The sequence below is a fragment of the Leucoraja erinacea genome, chromosome 31, assembly GCF_028641065.1.
Source record: "Leucoraja erinacea ecotype New England chromosome 31, Leri_hhj_1, whole genome shotgun sequence".
NCBI lineage: Eukaryota > Metazoa > Chordata > Chondrichthyes > Rajiformes > Rajidae > Leucoraja > Leucoraja erinaceus.
The window spans coordinates 20,037,321-20,050,161 of record NC_073407.1 but is presented as its reverse complement, the minus strand read 5'-3'; the positions used below and the strand labels follow the sequence as shown (position 1 = coordinate 20,050,161).

General features: G+C 38.1%; 1 protein-coding gene across 6 annotated transcripts in view; it reads right to left on the bottom strand.

The window, feature by feature from the left end:
• The window catches only part of sptan1 (spectrin alpha, non-erythrocytic 1), a 75,490-nt gene that overhangs the window by 2,175 nt on the left and 60,474 nt on the right, over positions 1-12,841 (bottom strand). For 4 of the 6 annotated variants that reach the window (XM_055660215.1, XM_055660214.1, XM_055660216.1 and 1 more), the window contains 7 exons: positions 11,493-11,702; positions 10,735-11,031; positions 9,497-9,609; positions 8,117-8,134; positions 6,617-6,679; positions 1,751-1,805; positions 243-439 (listed from right to left, as the gene is read on the bottom strand). In XM_055660215.1, coding sequence (XP_055516190.1) covers positions 243-439; positions 1,751-1,805; positions 6,617-6,679; positions 8,117-8,134; positions 9,497-9,609; positions 10,735-11,031; positions 11,493-11,702 — 953 coding nt within the window. The remainder of the gene's footprint in view (positions 1-242; positions 440-1,750; positions 1,806-6,616; positions 6,680-8,116; positions 8,135-9,496; positions 9,610-10,734; positions 11,032-11,492; positions 11,703-12,841) is intronic. The other 2 variants (XM_055660219.1, XM_055660220.1) reach the window with 1 other exon arrangement.

Sequence of the window (12,841 nt, the reverse complement as noted above, 5' to 3'; positions counted from 1 at the left end):
AGATTCTTCAGCCCCACCCCATATCCCCTGCTCAGAACCCTACATGTGGCTTTGTATAACGAGGTAATGGAAACTGCTTTTCTTTGCCTCCTTTCCCAAACCACAATCTATCAAATCTTTTATTCCTCCATGGGAAGAACAACACAGCTTCCTCAACCTAAAAGTAGTGGGGAAAAAAAATCTTCCCTGCAGCCCTCCTCTACCCACTTAAGATCTTCACAGTTTAAACTGTAATTGCTTACCTGGCCTGTATTTGTTGTTCCAGGTTATGTTGCATTCTCATGCCCAGTTGATCCAATTGGTCCCATTGCTGTGCCAACCCCACAGTGCTGTGCTCCGTGTACTTATTATCTAAGATCAATGCTTCCTCCATTGCTGCTCCTAGGTCCTCAATCTTTTTCAATTGACTTCTCATTGCTCGAATCTCCTGATGCTTTCTCTGTGAATGAAGACATTATAGGCAAGGAAGAGTCACTACAGTTTATTGGTACCACAAATGTAAATGTGCAACCATATTATTCATGACATTCCGAATGCAAACAACACCAAGGATGCAGAAGTCAAGAGTGTTTTATTGTCATGTGTCCCAGATAGAACAATGACATTCTTACTTGTTGCAGCACAACAGAATATGTAAACATAGTACACTGTAAACAATATGATAAACGAGACGGAAAAAAAGTTGTGTGCATATATACACACATCCTCACAAGTACACACATATATATATATATATATATATATATATATATATATATATATATCCATACCCACGTGTGTGTGTATATTTTCTATATATATTAGATATATTATATACACATGCAAATATATACACACACAACATACTCAAAAAACAAACAATAGCAGTGTAATAATAATAATAAATATTGTAGTTCAGAGCTTATTTGAGGTTGTAATGTTTAATAGCCTGATGGCTGTAGGGAAGAAGCTGTTCCTGAACCTGGACGTTAGTTTTCAGGCTTCTGTACCTTCTTCTCGATGGCAGGGGTGAAATGAGTGTGTGGCCAGGATGGTGTGGGTCTCTGACTGTGCCGGCTGCCTTTTTGAGGCAGCAACTCGGATAAATCCCTTTGATGGTGGGTAGGTCAGAGCCAATGATGATGGACTGGGCACTGTTCACAACTTTTTGCAGTGGTTACACTACCAAGTTTACCCATTTATTTTATAATGGGTGCAAGGAAGGAGAAAAGCTTCTGACGAGTAACCAATTGTTGACAAAACAACTCAATGGGAAATGAGAAATTGCTTACCACAAGTTTATAATTTCTGAAAGGCACCGTTTTAATAGAAAATAACAATCAAACCGATTTTAAGTGTGAAATCGGACAGATTCGATGGGTTCCTTTTTGGGATTGGGGTAAAAAGTAAAACGAATAGTAACAGGTAAAGAAATGATCTCAAATGATTCGAGATTTTTTGAAAAACTGCTGAAACAAGGACAAAAGAGACAGCAGTTTGACGTAATTTCAACTCACCTTAACTCTCAAAATTGTTATTCAATTCATTTAATAACTTGAAAAACATCCCATGTTATAATGATTCCATGCAAACAAAATATTTCCCAATTTGTCCTCATTACTAAGACAAATAGTAATTTCCAAATCCAAAAATCTTTCTCCTTGTAGTACTGATTCATAAATCTTTCAAAACATTTCCTTTCAGTTCTGAGTACTCAGTATCCCTCCCTCATCTATATAATTCAATATTTAGAGAATGAAACTTGCCATACCTTGGTTGCCTCCAGCTGTGACTCCAGTGTTCCCGATTCCTCCACCATGCAAGACCTGATGTGCAGGTTGAACACAATTATAAAATGATCTAATGAAGGTGTGCCATTATTAAGATAATTCACCTTTAAAAATAAATTCTAGGAAATGTCATGCTCGGATAAATAGCAATTTCAATTCTAGAACTAAAAGGCAGGTCACTGATTGGTTTCTCAGTTTAAATTAATTATTTTAAAACAGAACTACACAAGCTCTAGAAACATAGAAAATAGGTGCAGGAGTAGGCCATTCGGCCCTTCGAGCCAGCACTGCCATTCAATATGATCATCCAAAATCAGTTCTAGCTTTTTCCCCATATCCCTCAATTCTCTTAGTCCTAAGAGCTAAATCTAATTCTCTTGAAAATTAACATTGTAAACTCTCTAATATAAGGCACAAGTTCATTGAACTTTCATGATTTAAAAAGTACATTTAACAAGGTTAGTGGCCTCTTCTACTTTGAAAAAGATTACATTTATTCAAAAGAACTAACCTAATTATCAAAGAAAGTAGAAATGAAACTACAGATGCTGGCTTATCACAGGATGAGACAAAATGCTGAAGTAACTCAGCGGGTCAGGCAGCATCCCTGGAGAACATGTATAGGTGGATGTTTTGGGTCTGGATCCTTTTTCAGACTATCGGTCTGATGAAGGGTCCCAACTCAAAAAGTCGCCTATCCATGTTGTCCAGGAATGCTGCCTGACCCGCTGAGTTACTCCGGCATTGCTTCTTTCCAAAAATCAAGAAAAGGTGGTCATATTCAATATTCACAACTGTCACTCATAAGGCTGCAAACCTACAGTTTTAGAAAACGCTTTTATTTGTAAAGGCAATGCTAGAAAACTCAACTTGATTCACAATTCTGTAATCTGACAGGAAGTGCTCTGCTTCTCTGCATGTAAATGATCTGTTCCCTTCATTAATCTGATTTTCGCCATTCTCTGTTTTAATGTGCAGCATGTGCTGTAGCAAAGTTGACTACAAAGACTTGGCTGCCATTTAGTTTCTAATATAAATCTGCTCCTGTTCCACAAAGGTTATATGTCAGTCGGGGTAAGCCAAGTTTTCCAACAATACTCAGGCTTTTAGAAATGAAAGTTGGAGAACCTAAATTCATTAACATATTTATTAAAACATGCAAGGCCATCCAGCTTACCATGTCAGCACCAACTACCAGCAGAGCATTCTCATCAGATGCATCCCTGCTTCCTATTTTCCTCTGCAGCTGTGCAACTTATTCTCTCATACCCAGAACATGACAGACGGCTACAGGGAAAATCAAAATCCTTTTGATTTTTAAGCCATTTACCCACAACTAGGGGGTATTTTACAGTAGCCTATTATAAACTACTAGCATGTCCTGGGATGAGAGTGGAAACCAGAGCATCCAACAAGAACCATTACATTGACACAGAAAACGTGCAAACTCCACGCAGATAGGAGATAAGGATCAAACTTGTGTCCCTGGAGCTGAGGTGGCTGCACCACCAAAGGTGCTCGAGTAGAGCTAAATCCTAAGACCCAGGAAGAGATAGTTGCGGTAAAGGGCAAATCTACAGATAGATGGAATGATGTGGGAGAAAGAAAGAGAAGGACTTTGTTCGAAGTCATACTCTTCAATCTGCACCAATGTGACGTTTGCAACTCAATGTTCTTTCTCCAAACTAATAAAGTAAATGTTATATTCATTCCTGATGATCAATGGTAGAATCAACTGAGATATACCAATATTATTGGAATGATCCAGTTATAAAGAATATTACAGACAAGCTTTTTTAAAGGAAGTGTTAGGATAGAAGCCCTTCTACATTTTGTAGTTCCCAGTTATCTCAGGCAATCAGTAATAAAAGGGCAAGTGTCACAAGGCCTTGGTCATAAATTCCTAATAACTGGACCATGCAGAACAAAGGTAGAAGCCGAGAAGATTATTGTTCCAAATCACAGAACGTGCGGCAGAAAATAAAGTGCAAATAATCATTAAAAAATTGTATGTCAGTAAGTGTAGTATCTAGATATGTGAATTAATTTTGAAGTAGGCAAATAGACTTTTACGGCTGCGACTCTAAACCAGCTTCACCATTTGTTTATTTAACAAATTTAATTAAGTTCCAGATGAAATGTTCCTTCCTGGAAGTAAAGCCCATATAAACCAACGGAAAATTAAGTTTGGCTAAAGCAAAACCCTTGTGTATGTTGTTTAAAAAAATCTGATTCCATGTAGCAGTTTGGTTTCAAGTGTACATGCTGCTTTAGCTACAGTGCCCTCCATAATGTTTGGGACAAAGACCCATCATTTATTTATTTGCCTCTGTAGTCCACAATTTTCGATTTGTGATAGAAAAAAAATCACATGTGTTTAAAGTGCACATTGTCAGATTTTATTACTTTTTGGTTTCACCATGTAGAAATCAGGGCACCATAATGTTTGGGACATATGGTTTCATATGGTTTCACAGGTGTTTGTAATTGCTCAGGTGTGTTTGCTTCATCAATACAGGTATAAGAGAGCTCTCAGCACCTAGGCTTTCCTTCCGTCTTTCCATCACCTATGGAAACCTTTATTGCTGTTTATCAACATGAGGACCAAAGTTGTGCCAGTGAAAGTCAAAGAGGCCATTATGAGACTGAGAAACAAGAATAAAACTGTTAGAGACATCAGCCAAACCTTAGGCTTACCAAAGTCAACTGTTTGGGACATCATTAAGAAGAAAGGGAGCACTGGTGAGCTTACTAATCGTAAAGGGACTGGCAGGCCAAGGAAGACCTCCACAGCTGATGACAGAAGAATTCTCTCTATAATAAAGAAAAATCCCCAAACACCTGTCCGACAGATCAGAAACACTCTTCAGGAGTCGGGTGTGGATTTGTCAATGACCACTGTCTGAAGAAGACTTCATGAACAGAAATACAGAGGCTACACTGCAAGATGCAAATCACTAGTTAGCCACAAAAATAGGATGGCCAGGTTACAGTTTGCCAAGAAGTTCTTAAAAGAACAACCACAGTTCTGGAAAAAGGTCTTGTGGACAAATGAGACGAAGATTAACATATCAGTGTGATGGCAATTCTTGAGTGGCCAAGTCAATCACCCAATGTGAACCCAATTGAGCATGCCTTTTGTATGCTGAAGAGAAAACTGAAGGGGACTTGCCCCCAAAACAAGCATAAGCTAAAGATGGCTGCAATATAGGCCTGGCAGAGCATCACCAGAGAAGACATTCAGCAACTGGTGATGTCCATGAATCGCAGACTTCAAAGTCATTGCATGTAAAGGATATGCAGCAAAATACTACACATGATTACTTTCATAAACACTGCTGTAATTTCTACATGGTGAAACCAAAATGTATAAAAATGGCCTATATAATAAATGTGCACTTTAACCACATGTGATTTTTTTTCTATTACAAATCACAAATTGTGGAGTACAGAGGCAAATAAATAAATGGTGGGTCTTTGTCCCAAACATTATGGAAGGCACTGTATATGTACATTGATGATATCACAAGAGAATCTCCATTCTAGGTGAATAAATTTATTTAAATTAATATTCCCTCTTAAATGAGCTGTACAAAACAGGGTGCAATCAGTCCCAACAAAACTAAGGACAATGGTAGTAAAAAAAAAAATGTTATTTAAGAACCATCAATGAATCCAAAAGCATAATGTCACTACCGTGACATCCACCCACAATGGGAGCCATCCTTCAAAACTTTGATTCTTTCATTATGCAGTCAAGATCCACAAGTTCCATCTCTTATGTCCTATGCAAGCAAAGGAATCACCCAGTTATCAAAGTATAAGATCACAACCCTTGAAACGGTCAAGCTGAAAGTGAGCTAGAGTCGCTGCGATAAGTTATCCAATGAGGATTATCTGCGAGTGGAGATGCAGACACTCATAGTCGTGCATTCAGAGCAACTGGATAAAACAATTTGGGAACTCAGAGAATTAACTTGATTGCGTAAATAGAGGAGCCACCTTAATGTTTTAATTATCTGTTTCAAAATTGGCCCTCAGGTCTTAACCAATGTATAAACAATCTAGGATGAAAAAAACCTTGAATCAAATTAAGTCTCATGGGCCATGTGCAAGACAAGATGGCTACACACATGCCATCTGGGCTTGGGTTTGCAAGCATTCCCCCAAATTATTATTTGAACAACTTAAAATCTATAAACAGCAAGATTCCAAGTTCAATTGGGCTGCACTATGTAACCTCAGATATGGTAGCAGGAAGTAGCTTGGAACGGCTGCATGCAAGGTACCACTTCATGGGTGGTACGATCTGAAAACTAATCAGACAGGCTTCACGCTCCTGACTGCAGTTTAGATCTGCACGTTTATCAAAAAAAAAACACCACCTTCAAGAATAACTAGAATTTGGAAGCAATGGTGACATAACTGCCACTAAATGAACATTAAAAAGGGTTTCTGAATACATTGCACCCAAAATAATGTGTCAACAAGATTGTGCTGACTATTTGCGGGCGTCCAGGATGTCAGTTTCAGACAAGAGGTTTTACAAACAAAAAGATGTCCACATTAAATCTCCATGACACAGATCCCACGGTCATTTATGCCTCAGGCAAAAGGCAACTGGGATCCACTATCACAGTTACTCCACGCAATGTCAGACCCAATCAGGATGCCAGCAGCAGCATCATAAAGCCACACAAATATTTACCCAAAAAGCCCTGTCCTTTGGAAAATGAACAAAAGCTGTGAGCTTATAGCAGTGACATTAGTACCGGAGGAAAAAGCCATTCAGTTGGCAAGTAAGCAAGTGCGTTACAAACAACACAAAAATGAGGAAGAAAGAAAACCTTCCAGCCAGATCATCCCCAACTTCATACTGATAGACATGAATGACACGACGGTACGCTATGCTAATAGGAAAAAGACGACAAGATTGGAAAAGAAAGAACACAAATATAAAAATGAGTTCAGAACGGAAAGTCATGTTGAAATACAATTTCCTCCATGCTCATGTGAAAAGTCAGAGGGTTTCAGATTTAGAATTGTAATCTCAAACAAGGATAGTAGGGCTACATAGTTCAACTGCTTTAACTATCGTGTTTACTAAAAACAGCATTTTTGCAGTTACCCAAACCTGTCTTATGTAGGGGCAACTTTCATTCATCATTCTGGCTCTGCTCACAATTCAGTGATTTAAAAATCCTTGCTAACAAACTGCTTCTGTATTTGATGTATCCAACTGATGCAACCAACACACTCCAGTCTGAAAATGTAAAACCCCCTCACATTTGCATCTCTCCTACTAATCTTTTCTATCTTTAAAAGTCTCCACAAAACTCATCTTTTGACCTGAGCTTTTAGGAAGCCCCCCTCCCCTCCACTTTAATAGATAGTTCAGTCTTTTCATTACATTAAAATTTAAAAATGAAAACATTTCACGTTCCCTCTCAAAATTATGAAATTACTAAGAATCTGCAGTATTCGTATTTTTTTACTTATGCCAAAAGGTTGAAATGAATTATTCACTGATCTACACAATTTCCTGCTTCTCTCTACAGAAACAATGTTTAAATCTGCTGCACCTTTAAAAAAGCCATGTTGACCCCTCACTCAAAATGTAAATCACCCATTGAACAGCAAATTCTGGGATTTCACTCTAAACATGACATGTGCAGTTTCAAAAGGGTCAGCATGACTCCCAATGTCCAGGCAATGTTAGCTAATCCTCAATCTCAAACACACTATCTTCAGTAGGCATCAGATTCCAATCTTTACACTTTTAACAGAACTTTACAAACTGGGACGCTACTGATATTTCATTAGGTCTGTCAATTAATGCCCAAGACTGACAGTAATTGACTCGCATATACGCAAAACACAATAAAAGAGTCAATAATTCTGATAAATAACAATGCTACTGAAAGATTAACCTGAAAAATTAACTTAGTTTCTCTTTCAGACTTGCTGTCGTATTTTTTAGTTTTTTTAAATATAAAATTTCCGGAATCCACAGAATATTAATTTTGGATCAATATCGTTGAAAAACTGCTTCATTTTTTTTTAAATTATGGGTGGAAATCATTGTCTCAACGAGAAAACGCCCCTTCCTTCAATTCTATTATTAACAAGAACTGTAAATGGTGGGAAAGACCCAGGTGCAAATCTCCATTTTCAGATCTGACTTTTTTTCTACTGATTGAATAAAATGATTTACATCAATAGGTTTTGGCCTTGATTGTCAGTTTGTTAACATTCTCATCACCTTCTCCCACCACAAGTCAAAAGAAAGCAACAGGCAAGAGGCAGACAATATCACAGCAAAGTACAAAACAAAAAGCAATATTAACCCATCCAGTAGGTATGTCCTGTAGACAGCATCCAAACATCAGGCAGCAGGAGAAGAAGCAGAAATTCCAGGATTTTACAAGGAGAGAACAACAAAATTCATTAATCAACATTAAATTGCAAATTCATCATCATGTAATAAACATTAGTTAACACCATTTAAAGCAACGGCAGAGTTACACAACATCATAGAAACATTTGACAAGTGCTCAATATTTCAGAGGCTGGAAGACATTTCAAAGGGTTGACCACGGCATTTACGACAGAATTAAAGAAATGCTTAAAAAGCTGAGACAAAGTGGAGGGTTTCTAGCAGACAGCCCCATGTGGAGCGAGCACAGCCATAAAGATCCAAAGACTGCATGGTATTCTGCATGAAACTTCTGATTCTTCATAACCAAGGAAATGTAGCAATTATTTCTTCAGCAATATTTTAAAGAAAAAAGTTTAATAATCACAACTTACACCAGATTAATTAAATCACATGAATAATGCATTTATGTCGGAAAACCAGCCAGTTTACTTTTTTTTTTTGTCGTGCAGCATGGAAACAGGGCCTTCAGCCCACTGAGTCCATGATGACCAACCCTTACCCCAGCACACTAGTTCTATATTATCCCGCTTCTCGTCCACTCCCTGCACACTGGGAGCAATTTACAACCAACAAACCAGCACATCTTTGGAATGAGGGTGAAAACCAGAGCACCCGGAGGAAACGCACGCGGTCACAGGGAGAATGCAAATTCCACACTGACAGCATCCAAGGTCAGGAATGAACCTGGGTCTTTGGCGCTGCGAGGCAGCTGTTCTACCTGCTGCACCATGGTGCCGCCCTTCTGAATTAAGATGAACCAGATTCCACCAATTATATTGGCTTCATCAAGTGTAACTGGGAGAAATTCAGCCAGGGTTTCTTCTGGCCAGTGACAACTGCTTTATGGTCTTATACAAAGATGGATCAGATTCCACTTGTGTCCTGCTGTCCTTTATCCACTGCGAAGGGCTAAAAGCCACACAGGAAGAGAGGTTAATCTTCGCAAAGCCCTGCAGCATGCAGTTCATAGTGGGTGATCTTTATTAGAACATCTTACCTCAATATAATTACCCAAATCTATTTAGTTGTTTTAACATTTTTGTATAATTTGTAGCCATAACAGCATTTTGGAAGGAGAGAGTACCAAATTCCCATTTTCTAATTGATAATATCCAGCTCTAACGTGAAAGTAATGATATGTTGGTCTGGATACCAACATATTATAAATGGGCCCTTTTCGCACAGCTAGGTCACGTGTTTTATATATGAAACAATCCCCAACATTACAAATATTTTGTCTGTTCAAATTTTAACATTGCAGTGAGAAGTGACTAGAGGGACACCTCACCTTGTTTCCTGCAGCCACTGGTGGAATGTATTTGCATGTTGGGCAAACTCCTGACGTAATTTATCATTCTCTTCTTGGCGTCTCTGTTCCTTCTGCAATTCCATCTCTCGTTCCTGTTAAGTGACCAGTAAAATTCACTTAGTGTGACAGAGCAAGGGCAAAATTAATTATTATTCATTAAACTTATTAAAAAAAAAACAAGATGATCAACAGCTCTGAAGAATATTACACTGAGAGTAAAGCAGGTGAAAAAAACGACTCTAATTCTCCCATCCAGTAAAAAGAGAAGAATGGATATTACCACCTGCAGAAAATTACTTTGATAAATAGCAACACTCTGGAAGGAATAAGAACAGATTAGAAGGCCAGCAAAGGCTCAGATGAGGTGGGTCTGTTTGGAGGAAAATAATGCATTACTACTGAAACTAGCAACAGGATTTTAAATTTCATTTATGAAAAATAATTCTACACAGGTTTGTGGGATAGCATTATATCACAGCAATGGTTTACCTTTACAGTAACCTGTACCAGTGTTCCCAACCCGGGTGCACCAATGGGCTATAACAACATTGAGGTAATCAACTTGGAAAGTTCACAAAAGATAAGCTCAGCATATTGGTTGTCCTACTGTAAGGCTGTCTTGTTCAGCCACACCTCTGCCACAATTACTCATCCTTTATCCCTGAAGAGCATTTGCATCCTTGGCACAGTTTATTTCCTCAGCTAGCTTTGTATGATTAGTTTAACCTGGATGCATTAAACTTACTCCCTTACCCAAGTTGGTGATAGTTGCAATGTTTGCATGAGGGACATTTGTAGTACCCCAATAGTTTTGAGTTTGCCATCTCATAAAATGTTGCGAATGCCACTTAGAAAGATCCATAGCTTTCCAGATTGACAAGTAATTTATTGAAAGAGTTTAAAAATATATATATAATCACATTTGGGTACATGTGGCAAGGATATGTGAGGAATCTAGAACTAGGGCTTACTCTCATAAAAGGTTGGTTATTGATCTCCAGAACTGTTGGTGCACCGCAATTCCCCAAGTCAGTAAGTACATTCAAAACACATAATTTTATTTGTTTATTTTTTTAGGGAAAGAAACAGGGTAGAAAAAATCTGCTGTTATTATTGAATTGTAATGTGGGTTAAAATTCCAAATGGCCGACACATCTGCTAATTCTTGATCTTATTTCACCCCCCACCCTTTACATTTAAAGAAAATGTACACATACCTTTATGATTTTCTGCAAGTTTCTCCAAGTCTCCTCCAGGGCTTCCATAGTGAACCAGGTGTAGGGATTAGAAAACATCCGGTAACTCTTGATCTGACGATCAAGCTCAGCCAGCTGGTTGAAATCGGTCTGGGCTGAGCTCAAAGACGAGCGGAAAGCCTCGTGAGCCTCACGCAGGGCCTTTATCTCCTCCAGTGAGTTGCATCGCACAGGATCTGTGAGGTCCTCCTCGGCATTCTCAAACCAACTGTTAAAGGCTGAAGCTTTCTTAGCAAAGGTCAAGAAGAGATCTTCAAGCTGTGGAAAAGATAGTCAGTAAACAAGCCTTTGAGGTTACATGTATAAATTGCTCCAATTTTAAACCATACAAAAATGCATACTTAAAATCACTGGAAGCTTATGGCACAAGGATAGTGTGTCTGTGCCAGTTGAAAGAGAGTTATCCAACCCAATCTCTTTTCCTTCCAGCACTGCTCTGTCTGTAGCTCTGAGTAACAGTTCTTCAAATACATATCTAGGCACTTAAAACGTTGCAGTCGATTCCGCTACAACCACCCATCGGTAGTTTTCCACCTCCACCATTCTCTCATGATGAACTGTTTCCTCATCACGTCTCTCACTTTCCATCAATTACTGTAAATCTATACCCGTTACTTTTTAAGTCCTTCAGCTAGGGCAAACAGATCCCTTCCCATTTGCTCTACTAAAGCCCTTCATAAATGGTTATACATGGAGACAAGAATTTTAAAATAATTTACTTTTCTGAAATGTTCCTGGGCTTCAAGTAGTTTCTTCTTTCTTTCACCTGAATTGGCCAACAGCTGATTCCACCTTTTCATTAATGAAGCATGACGTGCTTCAATGGCTTTGGACTGAATGTGTTTAGCTGCCAGTAACTGATCCTTCAGAGCTGTAATGTTAGTAATCCCCTCCTGTTGGAAAGCTTGCAGTCCAGCATCAAATGTTTCCTGCGGAGGACAACAAAATATTACCTTTTGTCTATTGAATTTAAGGTAGAAGTAATGATAATGATTCACCAACTGATCATCGACTGCTAGAGAGAAACAAATAAATGAAAGAACCTAGCTTAATTTTTCTTTTCTTGTTTGGATTGTGGTTGCTTGAGGAAGGGGAGATCATACAAAGGAATAAGAGAACTGAAGATCACCAAACTGTTGAAATGGTACAATGACCTTTTTATTGGCCAGTCTTTTCCACTTATTAGCGGCCAATTCAACTGGCAACAAGTCAGAGAATAGAATATATCTGGTGCATCTAGTGTTAAAATGGATGGGAGACTCCAAACTAAAACATGAAACTATTAGAATTGGAATGAGCACATACTCAGCGGATAGTAGTCATGTCTCTGAGCATGAAGAGTAGGGGATTCTATCTCATGCTCAAAAACAGAAAACAAAATCTCAGCTAATACATTTCAGTATTGTTAGAGGTCCTACTTTTCAGATGAGACATGCCCCAATTCATAATTGAAAGAGCAACAAGTTTTCCAATAAGATATTTGGCAAAATGTCAACTTAATTGGTATTAAATCCTAGTCATTTATGGTACAATATCATATACAAATTGACCACCATGACTTCTACATTTCATTAAGTACATGAGCAGCAAAGTCATTTAGGATAATTCTAAATTGCAAGAAGCGGCATATAAATTAAAAAAATTAAAACCATTTAACATGATATACATATGCTTTGTCATATTTACTGCCATGCAGTAATGCACATGCTGTATCCATGGCTTGGGAGCCACTAATTGATGATTCTAAACTTACAATTTAAATGCATTTTTTCCAGTATTTGGTAAATAACTTTCATGAATATCTTTACTGTAACTGATCACAGAAATTATGAGCAAAAAGCCAATGTTCGACTACATTGCAAATTTGTTCGTTAATACTGAATTACAACCTAAATATCATATTTTCTAATTAAGCACAGCATGTGTTAGTCATGAAAGCAACAATCTTCCTGCTAATGATTTGCCAAACACAATCCCAACTTCAATACTGAGCTCCTAATTGAAGGCTTTAAAGGATACAATTGCACATTGGTGCCAGAAAATTTGGAAGCATCCTTGTGTCCCATTT